The sequence below is a fragment of the Schistocerca americana genome, chromosome 4 (genome assembly GCF_021461395.2).
Source record: "Schistocerca americana isolate TAMUIC-IGC-003095 chromosome 4, iqSchAmer2.1, whole genome shotgun sequence".
NCBI classification, from domain to species: domain Eukaryota; kingdom Metazoa; phylum Arthropoda; class Insecta; order Orthoptera; family Acrididae; genus Schistocerca; species Schistocerca americana.
Window position 1 is genome coordinate 309554518 of NC_060122.1, and position 21692 is coordinate 309576209.

The window sequence follows — 21692 nt, forward strand, 5'->3', positions numbered from 1 at the left end:
ATTTATATTTTTATTTCGGGATTATTTTAGTATTTATTCCATTTCTTCTCATCTCAGTAACTTAATTTAAGAAACAAAGCATACGACTAACTTTCGTATTTATTTTATATATGTGTTTTATTATATTGCTTGACAGTTGTCAGGGTCAACAATATCTCTACATTATTCGCCCAACTGCAGTGAGTTGTGTCTATTCCTAGTGACAGGGGACACCAGCAAGAGGTTTGCCATACTGATAGTAGCCACAGTGCAATATGAGCCCATTTATCAGAGAGCGTATGCTGCAGATACGGAGAGGTGATACAATGTTTCAAACAAATCGACTCGTATTAGGAAAGAGTGAGATCCAGACTCGTTCAGACCTAGCTACCACGTCAGCACCCGTGTGTCCTCCATATCACTACTTGTTCGCTGCGAAGGACTGTATATGTTCACGAAGCTTGTTCCATTGACTCAGCTGGGTTCATGCTCCTGAGCGTCCCACGTATTACCTAAATCTTTGTCGTAAAGGGTATATGTGGGATGCTATTATGAGGTTTGTTGCATAGAAAATATCAGCACATTGCTTTAAGGCAGTGGTAGGACAGCAGACGAAGAGAGTGCTCTGCCCAACCTTGAGGGGAATGTCTGAGATACAAATTAAAGGTGCCACCTTCAGTGGGTACGGTCTCTATTGATAGACTAGCATTTATGTCGTGACTCTGCTTTGAGGTTAGATTTCTTTATTCACCTTTTTCGTGGTGATGTAGCAAAGGTGTAAAGAAGGAAGTAGAGGATCTAACGTCCCGTCAACAACGAGGTGAGTACGGACGGAGTATAACACTTACAAGGAGAGGCCACAGCGTTGACTTCACGGATTTCCTTCAAACTTTGTACATCTTTAGTAGGCAAGTAGTAAGGTCCACTACATTGGCAATTCCGAGAAAAGCGCAAGAGGAGTTTTACACGTCTGTTGTGTGACTCATGTATCTTTGCGAATGTGCCAACCGTAAGAAGTCATTATGGTCAAGTGATTAGCGTTCGCGCTTGGCAAAAAGGGCGTGGGCGAGGCAACGGATTGGATCCTGCTAACAATTATTTTTTAATTTGTATGTTTTTCATCACTGGTCATATTATTTAATTTATGTGACATTCGAGAGGTAAAATAGTGGAAAAAACGTGAATTTTCATGTAGCTGTAGTGAATTTCATATGTTACTTCCCAGTGGCAGTTCACGTGCTGGGTGGAACGGACTCACGAAACAGATGCAAACTGTTTATCCTCTTGCTTTTCCTATTTTCGTGAACAAATGATGATGTTGACACAGATCATTTGAATGATTTTTGTATCGAAACGTTGTGGAACAAGTCAGTTTACAGGATACGTACATATGATTAGCTTTAATTTTGATGAACATATTACTTTTCATTTTCACTCATGCGATTACACTTAATTTATTTTTTCACAGGATGAAAATTTTTAATAAAACTTGGTCTCTGGAATAGAAGTAGAAATGATTTTAGGTTAGATCTGAAATTTACTTCGCTACTTGTCAGTCATGTTATGATATTGGGCAAATGATGAAATATTTTAATCGATGCATACTGAGCTCCTTTCTGAGCCACTGACGGCTTTAATAATAGGTAATAAAAATCCTTTTTTCTAGTGTTGTAAATATGAACATCACTGTTCTTCTCACATTATGGTAGATTATTTATGAAGAATTTCGGAGCGAATTTGCTTATAATATGAAGGTGAAGTTAAAAAGTCTAACTGCTTGGAGAGATTACTGCTGGTGAGCGCCACATATAATTCTTATTGTTCGCTTTTGCGCAATCAATATTTTCTTTCTAAGTGATGAATTACCCCATAAAATTTCTCCATAAGACATTATTTAGTGGAAATGTGAAAATATATTAGGTAGTTGATTCTTTTGTTTCCAAGACTAGCAATTATACAACGAGAAGAGTAGCTTAATTTAATTCTTTAGCAGCTCAGTAATATACTATTTCCAGTTCACGTTTTCATAAACCTGTACACCGAAAAAATTTGGTATACACTGTTTGCCGCCTCTGGTTCTTCTGCTACATCAATTTGCGGTATGATACTATTTGTCGTACAGAGATGAATATAGCGTGTTTTGTCAAAATTTAGGAAGAGTCCATTTCCAGAGAATTACATAATAATTCTTTGAAAACGCCATTAAAATTTCTTCTGTTAATTGCACTATAGGAAATATTGCGTCTAATCACAAGTTTTTTTGAGATAATCTTATTATACCATTATTAGTTTCTGGTCTAAAATCTTTTGTAGACTATGCATCACAAAAGATATTGTTATCTTAGGACATAAATGAAAAACTTGAAAAAAGGCATGCTTCCATCTGACGATGGCCTCAGGCCCAATACTTGTAATTGTGTATTAAAATTATTTCAAGAAAACTAATGCTGATTGCAGTATTTCCTACAGTGTCGTTTACGAAAAACAGCTGCGGTGTTCTCGAACCAAAATGGATAAAATAATTTGTTCTGTTATTTTCTCTGTGGTGGGATTTATTATAGCACTAGTACTGCCTACAAAAAGCACCAGTTCTGATTGATAAATATTAAGTGGAAAGTGAGTCACATATACAGGGCAATTGAGCTGTTCTTTCTGAAACGTTTTATGCAACCCATAACGCCTTCAAAAACCATGCGTAAGATTTTGATATTATCTTGCTCACTATGCAGAAAATATTAGTCCAGAAGGGAAATGAACATAGTCTTCTTGTAGAAAATTTATTGTAGTTAAATTTTGGTACTGAGTTATGTTTCCACTGGAACCCACAGCAATGGAGTTGTTCAAGAAGGTGAGTTTTGTACGTTTTTCTTGAACGACTGGAAAACTGCGGCCTCTACCACGTTAAATTTCCTGCAAAAATGTCGTGTAGTTTTTCAGTAGGACTGTTACTTTGAACGTAGTGAGCGACAGGATATGAAAATCGTGTGCGTGAAATTTGAAGGAACTGCGGGTTGCATAAAACCCATGGATAGGGGCAGCTGAATTACCCGGTATAAGCAATGGGAATGGACTGTGAGTTGAGCCCTGTGGATTCCCCTTCTTGGTATCGCTGTAGTTACTAAACTTTTATCTTCTTCCATCATTTTTGAACTATTGTTTACTTTAGATTGAAGAGAGTATTACTTTACTTACTACAAGTTTCTCTTTAATGACAAAGAAAAACGGAACAAACATGTTATTACAGTCTTTCGGTAACGTCAATAAAACTGACCCCACTTCGCCTTTAGTTATAACCAACAGTGTATTTGCAGAGCTTGTGATTATTTATTGAGAGTACGATGTGGACACGTTGGCGTAAAGGGAGCCGTGCATCAGCCAGCACGCTTGCCTCAGGGTGAACCCCATCTTCGACGAGGGCGGCGGCTCGGCAGATCGGCGCGGGGGCGGCCGTTGCGACCGCGGCGGCTCTTCTGGGTACGGCAGCAGCGGCAGCGGGGGCGGCAGCGGGGGCGGCAGCGGAGCCAGGTCGCCGTGCGCCAGCTCGTCCGGCGGCGAGTCCCCCAAGCAGTCAGCACCGCCCACCCCGGAGCAGGCGTCGCCCACGAGGACGCCGGCTACGGTAAGCGGCAACCAACTCGCTGCGCTAAACTCGCATCTCATTTGTTATGGGCAGCCAAGTGAAAACCGAACGCCCGCCACTATGGAACCATGGAATCGGCGCACGCGTTAAAACATTTATCCCACCGGGAGACAAGACGATCAATTCCTATTTGACAGTACCCCACTGACTGATACACAGCTGTACCCACTCTTGCACGCATGTCTTCCTTCAGGTCCCCGAAGATGTTAAAATCAGTCGGCGAAAAGCGGTCTGTACGGAGGATGTTGCACTGTTTCCCGACCAAATCACTGAAGCCTAGCCTTCTTCCTACAGGCAGTGTGGGGCGGTCGTTATAGTGCAACAGAGTGATTTCGTCCAGCAGCATTCCTGGCGTTCTTACTTAATGGCGCATCGCAGTTCCTGCAGAGCGTCTTCATAACGCTGCGCATTGATTGTGGATCCACTTTCGAGGAATTAAACTAGCAAAGGGCCCCTGCAGTCGAAGGTCATCACGACCTTACGTGGTGCCACTATTTCGAGCCCGAGAGCAATTGTGGAAACATTCTATAATTCCCCGCCAAAGAAACCCAAACCTCGAACAGTCCACGGGTGTACTGCCGGTCCATAGAGTCCAATGGGCACAATATTTCGGCGATCTTAAATCCCCTTAGGACGACCGCCCGCCCTCAGGAGCTCAGTTTGTCAGCGCACCTGACGATGGAGACATGTCTGATCGCCGAAATATTGTGCCCGTTGGACACTATGGGCCGGCAGTACACCCGTGGACTGTTCGAGCAAGAAATACGCCGGGAGAAGTTGAAGAATCACAAATCCAAAGCTGTTCATACAAGTTGCAGGATAAATTCAATTGTGGAAGCATCCCACAATGCCCCGCCAAGGAAATCCAAAGCTGTTAACACAAGTTGCAGCATATCACTCGCTCCCACACTGCTAATCGGATGAAGGCTACACTGTAGCCTTTTGGTTGTGAAACACTGCAACATCCATCGTACAACCCGGATCTTTCTCCGTGTGATTTCACATCTTTGGCGACCTGAAGAAAGACAATGCCTGTACGTCGGTTTAAGATGGACGAAGATATTGAGGAGTGAGTGCGGTGATTAATTTTGAATCGAACCATTCCATTGTTCCGTTGTGTTCGGTTTTCATTTGACTGCCCCTTTTATATTACTCAACGGCTAATCCTGGTCACAGTCCCAGATGCAGGTCGCTTGTCTGACGGTTCCGAGAGGCAAAAAAAAAAAAAAAAATTTTTTCCGTATTTCATATTATTATTGACTGAACTTAAAAATGTAAGATGCTGCCATAATCTTCTCATTAAGAGGTATAATCTCACGTTGAGGCTAGCAGTGTCAACAAACAACACGGTTCAAAAGGTTTAACACAAAAGTGAAGTATTAAAGTTAGAAACTCTCCATGTATCTTGAGTCAGCGTGACTCACAGTGCCCAAATTACCCATACTATATTCATCCAGTAGTGACAATGTGAGTACTTAGCAGCTTCCAAAAACTTTGAAAATAATGTCACATCTGTTCGAAACTTCTTCTCGATGACACATTTCACAAAACGAAAAAATAAAAATAAAAAGTTTATCGGTTACTACATCCTGTGCACCACCTGAAGATGAGTCTGAGAAGGTTCGTAAACCTGTTTATGGAATAGGTAACTATTTCAAAAAAGTGAGTTCAGTTTTCTGTATTTATACTACATTTTCGCTGTTGGTGCAGTAAAACTGCCGTATCAAGCAAGACATTTTAATTTATATCTTCTTTACTACTAATTGTATTCGCAACACATTTTACCGGAAGTGTCCACAAGCAACACTGAATGTATCTGCAAAATGATTTCATTGGTTGCCACAAAATTTAAGAGTTATGAACTTATAACCATTGAGATGCGTCAACAGCTACCTTCTGTTTAAAACGGGGCACAAATTACCCTGAATATACATATCCCGTGTATGATAATGAGAGGCCGGCCGGAGTGGCGGAGCGGTTCTAGGCGCTACAATCTGGCACAGCGCTACCACTACGGTCGCAGGTTCGAATTCTGCCTCGGGCATGGGTGTGTGTGACGTCCTTAGGTTAGTTAGGCTTAAGTAGTTCTAAGTTCTAGGGGACTGATGACCTCAGCAGTTAAGTCCCATAGTGGTCAGAGCCATTTGAACCATTTTGATAATGAGAGCAGTTGGTGACTTTCAGCAAACTTTAAAAATAATTTCAAATATTTTCTATTTTCCTGATCACGCGCTTAAGATCAGATATTTAACGCGTTAAATTAGACGTCTGTAGCTGTTTTATCCATGGGGGGTTCGATTCGGGGGTGCGGTTACTGATACTCAATAGACAGTCAGTCGTCATCAGCTATTCTCTGTAAGTGGACCTCTGTGAAAAGAAAACAAGTCCTCTGTTTACTACATTAGAGGGTGCTGTGGTACGGCAACAAGATGTGTTGTGAGCAGACGAAATTACAATCGTGCGGCCGCAGCTCTGGGTTCTTTGATTGCTCAGTGAAGTGGCACGTCGGAACTGTAACTCGTGAAACATCCGGTCACTCTATTACATTAGTAAATAAAGTAATTACTTAACTTGGAAACACTTCTTTGCCACAGGAGTACTGGATAATTTACAACTCTCATTGACTAGTAAGCACTTGATGCACTAATTAACAGACTATTCTCTTGTGGTACAACGTTCAGTCTTTACTAAAGTACAATTTTATCAGAAACTTTAACAACTCGTTGGTCCTGCTCTAAGATGCTGACTGCTTCAACTGAGGTCATGAACTGGGCTGAACTCTTGCACGCTCGACACTGCACTCACCTCAGTGTGAGGGCGCTCCTAACGCTGAGACAAGTGGCATGGTCTTCTCCCACTGGTTGTTTCGGATTGCAGCGAACCCTTGCTAATGTCTGTGGTAACGATTCACGTCGCCTATTTTGGTGCGGCACCGCATTCTCTGGACTGTACCACAAGATGTACTTGCTACCGTATTCCATTTTGAGAATTGTGCGTACGTACCTGAAGATGAGGCTGTAAAAGGCTTCGAAATCGACTGACAATAATGTGCACAACAAATATAGATGAATGGAAAATTAGTATCATAAAAACTAGTGTGGTCGAAAACAAACTAAGCGAAATTTGAGTTTCTCCGGCGTATCGTATGTTGAAATAACTTTCGGGAATGCAGTCAAGTAATGCTACTGATAATCCCCGATATTTAGACTGTTGAACACGCTATCATTTTCAAAGCATAAAAATGTTATGAGAAATGACTGTACACGGCGGTTGTTGCATCGAAGTGAAAACCAAAGGGTGTGTACTCTGAAATACAACACACGAACAACTACGGTAGTTGTTTATTGTGTATGTAGTCTTCGCCATCCCAGCGACCCCTTGTTGCATTTGTGCCTTGAAAATGACGGAGTATTCATCTGTCGAAATACCGGCGGTTATAAAAAATGTTACCCCGCTGCATTCCTGTGAGGTATTTCGGCAGAGCAAACACTTTGCAGTTTGTCCTTTATGCCCTGCTGTCGAACATGTGCACCCAAATTTCCGCACTTACACTATCTCCTATATTGCCTTTCTTTCTCCTCGGACTCAGCGTAGTACCCCTGCTTTACTGTTGTGTTGGCAGAAGAGCCAACACTGTTTTTCTAGAGGAGGCCGAAATGCACGCGTTTAATTACACGCTGACTGGCGTGAGGTCTGGAACAGGACAATATCTTGAGAATTGCAAATAAAGTACGTAGTTGATATAATACTTAACTTTAATCCACAATTGTAGAACATCTCTCTTGATGATACATGCTTCATATAATAAATATCAATTGAATACGGCGCCTTGCTAGGTCGTAGCAAATGTAGCTGAAGGCTATGCTAACTATCGTCTCGGCAAATGAGAGCGTAGTTGTCAGTGAACCATTGCTATGAACGTAGGCTGTACAACTGAGGCGAGTGCCAGGACGTCTCTCTAGACCTGCCGTGTGGTGGCGCTCGGTCTGCTATCACTGACAGTGGCGACACGCGGGTCCGGCGTATACTAATGGACCGCGGCCGATTTAAAGGCTACCACCTAGCAAGTGTGGTGTCTGGCGGTGAAACCACATTTACATCAACATATTCACTTTCTATACGAAAAATGTACAGAAATTTGTTCAGCAGATGTCATACTGTTAAAGGCCAGTTACCGCGGATTTTTTCATCGGTTTTCTGTGCCTGTTCATTTCCAGCTTAAGACTCAGCCAGTTCCGTCAGCACTGTAAATATTCGTCTGCCCGCACTCAACCAGAGGACACACCGCAGCTCTATTCATTACATTCGGCCAATACACAGCACAGGTTTTGAGACGAATCTCGATAGATATATGAGATACTTTGCCACTAAAAGTCCTATTTCAGAATGGACGTCGTATTTGGCGGGTTTCTCAGTAGCAGTTTTCATTATAAGTGTGGCTACGCTATCGCAGCCCTAAGCACGGTGATCTACCGCCTTTTTGAGCGTCGTTACTGTTCCGCTGGCCCTCCCTCACTATTTCTCATGCTACACGAAAAGAGAGCTAACTTCCCCGTCAGCCTCTTATCGTCTAACGCACACAAGGGAGTGGAATCGTGGGACCCGGGCAATCACGTGCAATATCAGTAACATTAGCTTCTGAGGTCTGAAGCTCAGTGCGAAGGAAGCTATTCTGGAAGATTACTGCGTCAGAATAGTCTGTACTGAACAGTTGACAGTAAAGCTGTTCGATCAATGCTTTTAGTAGTTCCATTACATTTACGGGTTAAAATGCACGTAATTCAATGGTAATGTTTCATAAAGTTGAGTCACATATAAGCTTTTTGTTTCCATTAGAACCACAATAAATTGTGACCGTAAAATGTAATTTTTATTTTGTTGAATGTGCACCATAAATCGAAAGGTGCAATGCAGTGTTTCCTTTACTTTCCCAATTCACATGTCTCACTTGCATGGCAATGGGAACTCCAGGTTTGGGTTTCAATAGCTTTATGTAGGTGGGAGATAGGAAAACACGCAACGGCAATACAAAACAGTAGTGAGACCAATTATGATACACGCAGCTGAGGCAAGGCCCGAAACATCAAAAGCTAGAAGGCTTTTGGAAACCTCGGAAATGAAAATTATGTGAGGGTTACGGGAAGCAGACAGACAGACACACACACACAGAGAGAGAGAGAGAGAGAGAGGGGGGGGGGGAGGGGGGAGGAGCGGGGAGAGAGAGAGTGAGAGAGAGAGAGAGAGAGAGAGAGAGAGAGAGGAGGGGGGAGGGGGGAGGGGGGAGAGAGAGAGAGAGACAGAAAAAAGTGAAAGCATCAGAAAAGAATGTAAATTGGACACCATTAATGAGTTAGTACATCAGAAAAGCATGAATGGAACGAACGTGTAGACACGATTAATGAACGGAAGATTGTTAAAATCGTAAAAACTAATTACCAGTTGCCAAAAAAAAAGACAGGCTGTCCAAGGCAAAGATGGAGTGCCAACGCAGACTGCAGGACTGAAAGGAACGGGCTTTAGCGTAGGAAGAATGGAGGAGGAATAAGATTATAAACACTGGTTGTAAACCAATATATTTCCCTTCATGAAAAATGATGTGTTCTCAGGGAACAGAATTTCTTCTCTTTCAGTTTCACGTACCCTGCAGTCTACATTTTGGAACTTTGTGGTAAGGTCTTATGGGACCAAACTGGTGATTTCAACGGTCCCTAAGCTTACGAACTACTTAATCTAACTTAAAACTAACTTACGCTAAGGACAACACACTCATCCATACCTGAGAGAGGACTCGAACCTCCGACGGAGGGAGCCACACGGACCTTGACAAGACGCCTGAGACCGCACGGCTACCCCGCGGGGCTTTTAGATTTTTGGCTGACTGATATTATATGTTGTTCTTTTCCAAATTACTTTCGATTTTGTTTTATTTACAATCAAACTGAATTCTGTTTCGTAATTTCTTGTATTTCTTCTTACTGCGGTGTCGTGTTGTGTGCTGCTGTGTGGTATAATGTTTATGTAGTGTAGTCCAGAATTACAAATTACACAATTTGTGACCTACCAATGCTGCATAGTGTAATAGGCCAGTAGTGTGTACCTTCTGGATTCCAGATGAACGGATATCTGTGGGCAGCACCCAAACTTCGTTATAGGTGTTGTTATTATTACTATTTTCTTGTTTTAACGTAGTTATCTTATGTAGATCCCCTCCCCCTTTAAACAGCATGCTTAGTTATTACTATAACATTTGAAATCGTGTTAAAATATTGTGTGCTCTATCATGCCAATTCGTGTGCAACAGTCGGTCTGTTTTATATAGATAACAGACCGAAAAAAAGTTCACCTCTTCTTACTATTGCCAAGAAAGTAATTCTACTCGTTCCGTTTAACGTTGCTTTCCTTTCTTCGTGCAATTTCACTTTTGCCATAAATTTGCCATTTTAAAATTAGTTTTCGACGTTCACTCTCAGCCATAATCTACAAACCTTAGATAAACCTTTTCACTGTGTGATTATCTTTTTTAATTGTTGTTCTGCAATATAGTATCTTGATGAAACTGTAATTTACAGGTTCACTTTTATACTTCAGATCACTTTTAGAGTTCGGAAAGAATCATTCTGTTTTTCTAAGTCAAACGTTTGCAATCATAATTGTATTTTGTTTTTATTTTTGTTTCACTGCACGTGAGCAATTCATTTGAGCAAACAGTATGCACCAAGCTATAAAAAAATGTTTAAACTCAAATTAGTAGATTCTTAATTAGTGACGCAATGCGTTTCGACCCATCATCTAGTTATCTAGTTAGCTATAGAGGACCGGAGAAGGACAAGAAAGACAATCGGCCGTTCTTCTCCCTCTCTCTCTCTCTCTCTCTCTATCTATCTATATATCTCTCTCTTCTTTCCCAAAGGAACCATATCGGCATTTTGCTGTAAGTGATTTAAAGAAGCTGCGTAAACCCTTTGATGTGGACGGCCTTACGATGATTTTAAGCCCCCCTTATCCAAGATTCAATTACTGCGTCTTAATGTGAGTGCTGGCTCGCTGGGCGATGCATCTTTGTAGCTCCTCTAAGAAACAATTCCCATTGGCAGCAACAGGAGCTCGTAAGAGGAGCTACCTAGGGCAGGGCCCATGTGTAGACAGCGGGGTGCAGACTTATGTTATGCGAAGCTCGATACGCGACACTAGAATTACAATTTAAACGGGGATTACTATTTACTGCGCCATTTAAGCCCGCGTATAATGTTCATTAGGAGGATTACGGCGGTAGTACGCTGGTAACTCAACCAGTATTAACAGTGCTGCGAAAAGGTGTATCTTCAACTCCCCCCCCCCCTCCCCCTCTCTTCCTGCGCCATCCCCACAACGCCGGTCGCGCTAAGTTTCTGTCAACAAACACTGCTCGCTGTATGCTCAGCGATATACATACTGACTATAAGCAGCGGAAGTGACGCCTGGCAAGTAACTAAGAGTCACTATATATTCAGTTTTCATTACAACTGAATGCTTATTGTGTTCAGTTCATAATACCATTAATATCAGGGCCATATGACTTAACACTGAAGTGCGTTCTAGAGAGACGTGGTAGAATCATCCCTTGCAAAACATGTTTACTCGACTCTTCCGGAATACTCATCGGGTTGTACTCCACAAGCCAGAATTACCATGGTTACCAAACGGCTGAAAAGAAAGGTCATTCAAACCGGGTCAGCACGAGCTGTTACCTCAACAAAAGACACTGAGTTAACAGCCCCAGTTGACCCGGTTTGAATGAGGTTGCTTTCCTCTGGTTTTGGTACAATTGCCTGTACTAGAGTGCAGAGTTGGAGGCGATGAATGTTTGTCGTAATGTTTCTGAGTAGTCAGAAAAATATATTTTGCGGACTTCGATTACAACGTACGTTTGTAGCACGTGCCTGAAGAATCTCCGAAATCGATGCCACTACGACATAAAGAACACAACTATAAGCAAAACTGTGCATACGGTGAAATCTCCATCAGCTTGTAACCTGTAGCATTGAGGCTCCACTGTACCTAAGTCATAAAATTTAAAACTTCGTTGTTATTTGACTAGCTTTCTCCAGTTTCTTAGTGTAACCTACTTTCTTCCGATATGAATCATTTCTTGAGAGTAAAGGATCTCATTCTTTTTTTTGTCACTGACTCGACGTGGCCGCCAAGATTTCCCTTCCTCCGACACTCTTCAGCAGCATTTACAATCCGAAGTCCTCGATTATGTACGGTATATATTCAAACCTCACTGTTTCTGTCCTCTATCATTCCTTCTAGTGTCGTGCATGTTGTTCAATGTCGCCTTGCCACTTTTTCTAGTGTTTTCCACATATTCTTTTCCTCGCAGATTCTGCGGAAGATCTATTCACATCTTATCGTATATATTATTTTTCACGATCGTTCTGTAACAACACACCTCAAACGCTTAGATTCTCTTCATAAACGGTTTATTCGTAGTCCGCAATTCATTTCCGTACAATTCTGTGCTTCAGACATGAACTCTCAGAAATTTCCTCCTCATGTTAAGGTCCACTAGACGTCCTCTAGCGAGGAATGTCCTCTTTGCCTGTGCTAGTGTGCTTCTCGTACCTTACTCTCTCTGCCATCCGTTATGATACTTCCAAAATATTAGAATTCCTTCACTTCGAGTGGGATGTGAACCCCAGCTGTGATGTTAAGTTTATCGTTGTAATAAAGCCTCTTGGTGTAAAACCTTCAGTTGGAGGCCTCTCCGGCGACTTGCGTGTACATGAATAAACGACATCCGGCGTACTCACACGGTCACCCATCCAAGCACTAACCGATACTCACATTGCTTAACATCGGTGATCGGCCACGAACATGTGTTACCAACGCGCAACGTTGTTTGCAGTTGATACTATTCTCATTTCTAATATTGCTTAACACTTCTGTCTGTCTTTGATTTACTATCAGTCCATATCCTACGCTTAATAAACTTCATACCATTCAATAGGTCCTATAATTCTTACTCATTCTCATTGAAGATAAAAATACCATCATTGAAATTTATACATCCTGAATTCGAACACACGTCTCAAACATTCTTCTATTTCTCTTCTTACTTCTTTGATATAAATGTTCGACAATAGAGACTTACATTACCACTTTTTCCGTTTGTAATCCTAGGACGTCTCTCTCGGTCTTCCAGGCTTACTGTTCGGTCTCCGTACTTAGACATATTGTTTCTATCCGTCTTTCCCTTTAGTGTATCTATCTAAGGATTTCTAATATTTTGCACCATTTAATGTTGTCGAATCTTTTCGCTACATCTACAAATCTTATGAAAGTCTTTTCGTACGTTTTATGCAGCTTTCCACGATACCCACCCTGTACGAGATATTTCATCTACGTGTAACTACTGCAAATTGCGTCCATTTGGACCCCTCTCGTATTTCCTTCCCCTCCCCAAAGCTGCCAAATTATCAATACCTTAATGTCTCATAAAGATGTGTCCTATCAACCGATACCTTCTTTTAGTCAAATTTTCTCTCCAGTGCAGTCCAGTATCTCTTTATTATAAAGAAAATTGAGAGCTGCATCTTCGGACTGAAGACCATAACAACAACCTGTACAAGCAATGATCACACGCACGGCACAGCGGACACACCAGGAACCGCGGTGTTGGCCGTCGAATGGCGCTAGCTGCGCAGCATTTTTGCACCGCCGCCGTCAGTGTCAGCCAGTTTGCCGTGGCATACGGAGCTCCATCGCAGTCTTTAACACTGGTAGCATGCCGCGACAGCGTGGACGTGAACCGTATGTGCAGTTGACGGACTTTGAGCGAGGGCGTATAGTGGGCATGCGGGAGGCCGGCTGGACGTACCGCCGAATTGCTCAACACGTGGGGCGTGAGGTCTCCACAGTACATCGATGTTGTCGCCAGTGGTCGGCGGAAGGTGCACGTGCCCGTCGACCTGGGACCGGACCGCAGCGACGCACGGATGCACGCCAAGACCGTAGGATCCTACGCAGTGCCGTAGGGGACCGCACCGCCACTTCCCAGCAAATTAGGGACACTGTTGCTCCTGGGGTATCGGCGAGGACCATTCGCAACCGTCTCCATGAAGCTGGGCTACGGTCCCGCACACCGTTAGGCCGTCTTCCGCTCACGCCCCAACATCGTGCAGCCCGCCTCCAGTGGTGTCGCGACAGGCGTGAATGGAGGGACGAATGGAGACGTGTCGTCTTCAGCGATGAGAGTCGCTTCTGCCTTGGTGCCAATGATGGTCGTATGCGTGTTTGGCGCCGTGCAGGTGAGCGCCACAATCAGGACTGCATACGACCGAGGCACACAGGGCCAACACCCGGCATCATGGTGTGGGGAGCGATCTCCTACACTGGCCGTACACCACTGGTGATCGTCGAGGGGACACTGAATAGTGCACGGTACATCCAAACCGTCATCGAACCCATCGTTCTACCATTCCTAGACCGGCAAGGGAACTTGCTGTTCCAACAGGACAATGCACGTCCGCATGTATCCCGTGCCACCCAACGTGCTCTAGAAGGTGTAAGTCAACTACCCTGGCCAGCAAGATCTCCGGATCTGTCCTCCATTGAGCATGTTTGGGACTGGATGAAGCGTCGTCTCACGCGGTCTGCACGTCCAGCACGAACGCTGGTCCAACTGAGGCGCCAGGTGGAAATGGCATGGCAAGCCGTTCCACAGGACTACATCCAGCATCTCTACGATCGTCTCCATGGGAGAATAGCAGCCTGCATTGCTGCGAGAGTTGGATATACACTGTACTAGTGCCGACATTGTGCATGCTCTGTTGCCTGTGTCTATGTGCCTGTGGTTCTGTCAGTGTGATCATGTGATGTATCTGACCCCAGGAATGTGTCAATAAAGTTTCCCCTTCCTGGGACAATGAATTCACGGTGTTCTTATTTCAATTTCCAGGAGTGTATTTTGCTTATTTTTTCACAGTTCCACACAACTTCTTCCTGTTTTCTCGATTGATCTGTGTTCAGTTTTTCAAGGCCTATCCACTGTGTCAGTTTATAACTAAATCTGAGGGGGATGCGATGGGGAGGTTCCCTTGTTAGTTCAATGTACAGAGTGTATGACATCATTGTCAAGTGCGATGTGCATCTTATAAAGGAAAGTTCCAACTTATCGGCAGACTGATGTATGCCAAAGTATTTTTCATTCAAATCAATGTTTGATGTTAATAGTTTCCGGATTTTTCGGTGACCAAAGATATGTGCACTGACGCTTCTCCCATCTGATAACGATCTAGAATGGCGGTTGATATTACCGTTCCCACCTCCGCTGTAGCTGTATCCACTATGACGACTCTTCGTTCCTGAATTTCACGGATTCGTCGTAATTATTGTCGATGCTAATAGGTTATGGGCTGACTCTGAGCACTATGGAACTTAACGTCTGAGGTCATCGATCCCCTAGGCTTAGAACTACTTAAACCTAACCAACCTAAGGACATCACACACACCCATGCCCGAGGCAGGATTCGAACCTGCGCCCGTAGCAGCAGCGCGGTTCCGGACTGAAGCACATAGAACCGCTCGTCCAACGCGGCCGGCAGTAGGTTATGGGTCGTTGTAATGTAGCAGTTTCTGGAGTACAAACAGATATAGAGCAGAGTATCGCGGAATAAATATTGAAAATGCACTAAGACAATTTCAGTCATATAAAATTGCACACCAGATGTATAAAGGAAAAATGCACATCAGGTATATCATGTACTATTGTATGTACACCGCTTGTATCATATAAAATTGCACGCAAGATACATATTGGAATAAACTGGAGATCATTTTTTGTATTAAACACAAGGAGCAAGACGTGCTGTGTCCTTAGAATGTTGCTACTTATATATTTTCCCTTTCATAGAACCTACGAGTACATAAAGAAACATCTAAACTGTAGTGGTCTTCTTGTTCTTGTTCTTCTTCTTCTTCTTCTTCTGTATGTAGATCACTATACACACGCCCTGCAGTAGTGAATGAAGTGACCCTCTTTTCTTTTTAGTCATTATCACTCCTCGTCTAACAGTCTGCATTCCATTTCTTACCACATTCCGCAAGTATAAATAATTCTTAGCATCCACACTCACACTCTTAGCGTTTTTCGTGCATCGTGCAGCAAACCAGGTCAACAAAAGCAATTACTTCTCTTTCTAGAACGCACTGTCCTTCAGCTGTTCTCATCTTCATGTTCCTTTGGCTTACAGAGAAGTTCATTTCGCCAGTCACAGCACTCATACGACAGTAAGCATACATGTACACTATTTTATAGATTAATTTACTCACTATACAACGTAGACGACATAATAAGAGAAAAGAAAGAGGAAAACAATAACCAAATAAAATTTCGTCTGATAGCGACCGTTCTGATTTCCCCACTACTTCCTATTTATTTATTTATTGCACCGTTAGAGACCTGTTACCTAATATTTTAAAACGGTGTTACATGCTTGATATTTCGTTCGACATCCTTTTTGCAGTTTATGTTTTTTTTTGTCTGCAACATTGGAGACAAAATAAATAATTTCTAAAGTAACAAATTTGAGATTGAAATACAAATCAAATTTTGTTATTTCAAGAAGATTGAAAAAAGATGGTGGCATAGAGGCGAGATTTGTTAGTGCCATCACAGGTTGTGAGTGGAAGTGAATACCTCGAAATGGTTCCTTCGAGCTGGTGACTGCCAATCACAACAAAATAGTGTAAGTTACTAGTAGAGAAATGGTATTTCTAATGCTACGCATCATCATTCATCCATATACAACACTTGGCGCTTTCGTGGCCAGGCTGCGAGCACCTTACACTACATTTACTCTAGTATTCGCTATCCTTAACTATTATTTAGGTGACACGTTCAATTTTTCAGTTCATTTTGGCATGTAATGTCAGATTCATAATTCTAGGTGTCTTTTTTACTGTTGCTTATCTCCTCTACAGTGGCAGTTGGTGTTGCTGTCCATCCTCTGGAGAATGTTGTTACGCTGCTTATGTGCATGTCTGTTATGTCGTGTCCGGAGGCACTCTTCATGTACTTTTTTTAAAATACTGTATGTTAATGCATTTAATTGTGCCCATTGTTCTTTCTATCTAATTGCAGTGTATACAGGGTGATTTATAAAAAACGTTTACAAACTGACATTGCACATCGGGCATACAACGAGTATCAGTAATCATATAGTAGTCGCGGGTCGCAAACGCCACGAGAGGGCGCTACGGTCACGTGTGGGCTGGAATCGTCGAAGACGTTTGCTGAGCCATAAGTTCCCCCGAACCCACTTGATGGTCGATGGTCGCCTGTTTCTGGTATTCCTGCGCGAGGTTCTGCCGGACGTGGGGAATGATGTTGCCTGCATTCGATTTCAGCACGACGGAGACCCCGTGCATCTCAACCTATAATTTAGCCCACATCTGCAGGCAACCTTTCCCGGTCGCTGGATTGGTCGCGGTGGCCTAATCGCATGTCCATCACGACCAACCGATCTGTCCTCAGTCGAGTTTTTCCTCTGGAGATATCTGAAGGGCCTCGTATATGAACTGTTACATCACCAGAGGACTTAATGGACAGGATTGTTGCGGCAGCAGCATGTCTTCGAGATACACCAAGTAACTCTGAGAGGATTCAATGCGGCTTGTCTCGATGTATCTAGCCAAAACATTTAGCATATCCTGTAGTGGGCGTCTACTTGTAGCATGTCGCTAAATAACTGTAGAGCCCGACGTGCCATCTGCCTGTATTATGTTCACACATCAAGAAACGTTTTGTCTTACCCAGGTTCCCAGAAATCCTGATGATAGACGTTGACTGAGGATATTGCATCATAGTCACAGTCCCTTTGACTGTTCAGAGATGTCACTAAACCCGCCCAAAGATGTAAACAACCATGCGTGAGCAGCGCCTATTAGACGGAGGGGTCCGACAGCCGATCAGTTCGAGTCATTCCACCAGGAAGGAGGTACACGGCTTGTGTTGTCTGTAGTTCAACCATGCCTAGACGGTCAATACCGATGTTCGATCGCGCCCTCATTGTTACTTTGTGCCAGGCAGGGCTCCCAACAAGAGAAGTGTCCAGGCGTCTCGGAGTGAACCAAAGCGATGTTGTTTGGACATGGAGGAGGTACAGAGAGGCAGGAAATGTCGATGACGTGCCTCGCTTAGGCCGTCCAAGGGCTACTACTGCAGTGGATGACCGATACATACGGATTATGGCTAGGAGGAATACTGACAGCAACGCCACCTTGTTGAATAATGCTTTTCGTGCAGCCACAGGACGTCGTCTTACGACTCAAACTGTGCGCAGGAGGCTGCACGATGCGCAACTTCACTCCCGACAGCCATGGCGAGGTCCATCTTTGCAACCACGACACCATGCAGGGCGGTACAGATGGGCCCAACATCATGCCGAATGGACCTTTCAGGATTGGCAGCACGTTCTCTTCAGCGATGAGTGTCGCATATGCCTTCAACCAGACAATCGTCGGAGACGTGTTTGGAGGCAACCCGGTCATGCTGAACGCCTTAGACTCACTGTCCAGCGAGTGCAGCAAGGTGGAGGTTCCCTGCTGTTTTGGGGTGGCATTATGTGGGGCCAACGTACGCCGCTGGTGGTCATGGAAAGCATCGTAACGGCTGTACGATACGTGAATGCCATCCTCCGACCGTCAGTACAACCACATCGGCAGCATATTGGCGACGCATTCGTCTCCATGGACGACATTTCTCACCCTCATCGTGCACATCTAGTGAACGACTTCGTTCAAGGTAACGAGATCGCTCGACTAGAGTTTCCAGCCTGTTCTTCAGACATTAACGCAATCGGATATGCCTGGAATGGATTGAAACGGCTGTTTATGGACGACGCGACCTACCAACCACACTGAGGGATCTACGCCGGGACAATCTGGACCAACAGTGCCTTGATGAACTTGTGGATAGTATGCCACGACGAATACTGGCAGGTATCGAAGCAAGAGCGGCCTGCAGCGGCTAAGTCCCGCTCAAGATCACACTGCTTCTAGCGGCAGAGTGCATAATTAAATTTTTTTTATTTAAAACATGGGAGAGATAAGGAGAGGAAATAAGGAATTGGTACTGTCTATAATAAAACATTAAATCAGCAGTAATCTTTATTTTACTAGTGTTGTTCCCCACTTTGGCCCATATAAAGAGATACTCGTCTGCATTAAGCTTCATCCTTCTTCGTGTAGGCAAAGTAAATGGCTTGTCTGGCACCAGAGTACCAGAGGGAACTTTAGCGAGTAGCCCTGTACTCTTAGTTATACTCCAAGTCTTCCAAGCCAAGATGTTTGCATCAGGGAATGCTTCAAGACCAGCATAATCAGCATGGTTCCCCCATACTACAGCCAAGGGCAGCCACATACTACCTCCAGACACAGCAGAAACATCACACGTGAACTGCATTCGTGCCGGCCGGAGTGGCCGTGCGGATCTAGGCACTACAGTCTGGAACCGAGTGACCGCTACGGTCGCAGGATCGAGTCCTGCCTCGGGCGTTGATGTGTGTGATGTCCTTATTTTAGTTAGGTTTAATTAGTTCTAAGTTCTAGGTGACTGATGACCTCAGAAGTTAAGTCACATAGTGCTCAGAGCCATTTGAACCATTTTTTGAACTGCATTCGTAGTCCACGGAAAACATTTGGACCTCCCATCAGCTTCTGCTTGTTAAATTGTCCAGCCAAGTCAATGTGTATGGCTCTCAATGTCTTATACACAGGAATACTGCGCTGCCATCGCCGACGATATTCACGTCGCAAATTCATTGCAGAGGCACGTTAACACACAGTATTAGAGGTACCGGCGCGTACAGCAGTCTGGACCACCACCTCTGAAGGTCTCACTGTATGGTGGTGCAACATGCAATGTGTGGTTTCCATGAGCAATAAAAAGGGCGGAAATGATGTTTATGTTGATCTCTATTCCAATATTTTGTTCAGATTACGGAACTCTCGGAACCGAGGTGATGCAAAACTTTTCTTGGTATGTGTATTTATGTTTCTCTGGGAGGTTATAGGGACATCAAACATATATTTTTCCCTAATGTCATTTTTTCCTATGAGGATTATTTAAACCGGTGGAGGCCGTATTCCGCTCTTCAGTTGTTAGGGGCCGTATTACGATCTTTAGTTGTTAGAGGGCGTATTACGCTCTTCAGTTGTAGGCAACTGCTGTCCACCAGTGTAATGGAGCGATACACCTGGAGTGAGTATACTGATGCGGTTGGTGCGTACTACGTAGCGCACCACAACGGACGAGCCGCACAGCGGATTGATCAACAAGTGCGGTTCTTCGTTAATGCGTGAATCGGTGTTGTTGGGGACTGTTTAATTGGGCCGTATCTGCTACCTAGGCTATTAAATGGCAGGCACTATTACAATTTTCTCGCCATAGCATTTACAGACTTGCTGGAAGATGTCCCGCTCCCTACAGGACAACGCATGTAGTTCCGACATGACGGGTTGGCCAGCACATTTCAGTCACCGTGTGCGTCGATTCCTGAACCGAAGGTTCCCAAAAACGTGGACTGGCAAAGGTGGTACTGTACCATGACCTGCTCGATCCACAGGTAAGTCCGCTCTGGACTTTTTTGTGTGGGGAGAGATGCGCAATCTTGTTTACACAACTCCTGTTGCACCAGAAGAGGATCTGGTAGCCCGGATAGTAGCAGCAGCAGGAACAATTCAAGATACTCCTGCGGTTTTTGCCCGTGTCAGACAGAACATGATCCGACGGTGTAAATTTTGTTTACATGTCAATGGAGGCATTTTTGAAAATCTACTGTAATTCAAATTGGGTTGTGTTAATGTGTTGTCTCTTGGTCATAAAAATATGGAAAAGTGTTTGTTGGTTTAATAAATTTGCCGCCAGAGAAATCTTCCTCTACCGGTTTAAATACACCTCATAGGAAAAAATGACATTCGGGAAAAATATTTGTTTTGATGTCCCCTGCAAACTCAAAAAAATGGTTCAAATGGCTCTGAGCACTATGGGACTTAACATCTGAGGTCATCAGTCCCCTAGAACTTAGAACTACTTAAACCTGACTAACCTAAGGACATCACACACATCCAAGCCCGAGGCAGGATTCGAACCTGCGACCGTAGCGGTCGCGCGGTTCCAGACTGAAGCGCCTAGAACCGCTCGACCACAACGGTCGGTTAAAATACTTTTCACCCTGTACGTAGTCTAAGTGTTGGCATGTCTGTTGTTCGCTTATTGCCCGTGGAAGATAGATAGAATGTGTTCTTGGAACCTTCCTCCACACTTACGAATGTAGGTGTGTGTCTCGGATTCACGCGATTTAAGTTCGTGGGATAAGTTCAGTGGCCAGTTAAGTAATAAGCTGCGTGATAAGTGAAGTTAGTTTCCGCGTAGCCGTGGTGTTAACGCCTGACTGTTGGCCACAGATGCCGGCCGGCCGCTGCTCGTCGCTGCAGACGAGGTCTCCGGCGCCCCCGCGGCACGCCTGCCCGCCCCCGGCCTCGCCGCCGCCTCCGCTCCCGCAGGCACGGCCGCCGCCTCCGGACACGCCGGCGCCCCCGCCCCCCGGGGGCAGTGGGTGCTCGCGGCTGTGTCCCATCCCGGAGGGCTGGCCCGTAGGAGTGCCGCGTCCCATCTGGCCGCCGAAGCACCTGGATGCGCTGTACGCCGCGCTGGCTAAGCACACTGAGCACGAGCCCGCCGCCGCCGTCGCAGCCGCTGCCGCCGTCACGGCGCGGGACCACGCCAGCGACACCGCCTCCTCGTCCGCCAGCAGCGGCTTCGGCGATGACCACCCGCCTTGTCTCTCCACCAGGTACCTCACCCTCTCACCTACCACACTAGTGTTACAAAAAGGTACGGCCAAACTTTCAGGAAACATTCCTCACACACAAGTAAAGAAAAGATATTATGTGGACATGTGTCCGGAAACGCATAATTTCCATGTTAGAGCTCATTTTAGTTTCGTCAGTATGTACTGATTCATCGCCAGTTGGCCCAATTGAAGGAAGGTAATGTTGACTTCGGTGCTTGTGTTGACATGCGGCTCAT

The 21692-nt window shown here is 44.4% G+C and overlaps 1 protein-coding gene across 1 annotated transcript in view; it reads left to right on the plus strand.

The window, feature by feature from the left end:
* Positions 1 to 21692, plus strand: part of LOC124613440 (WW domain-binding protein 11-like) — a 184704-nt gene that overhangs the window by 33213 nt on the left and 129799 nt on the right. Inside the window, exons 3-4 of the mRNA XM_047142141.1 lie at positions 3373 to 3598; positions 21068 to 21456. Coding sequence (XP_046998097.1) covers positions 3373 to 3598; positions 21068 to 21456 — 615 coding nt within the window. The remainder of the gene's footprint in view (positions 1 to 3372; positions 3599 to 21067; positions 21457 to 21692) is intronic.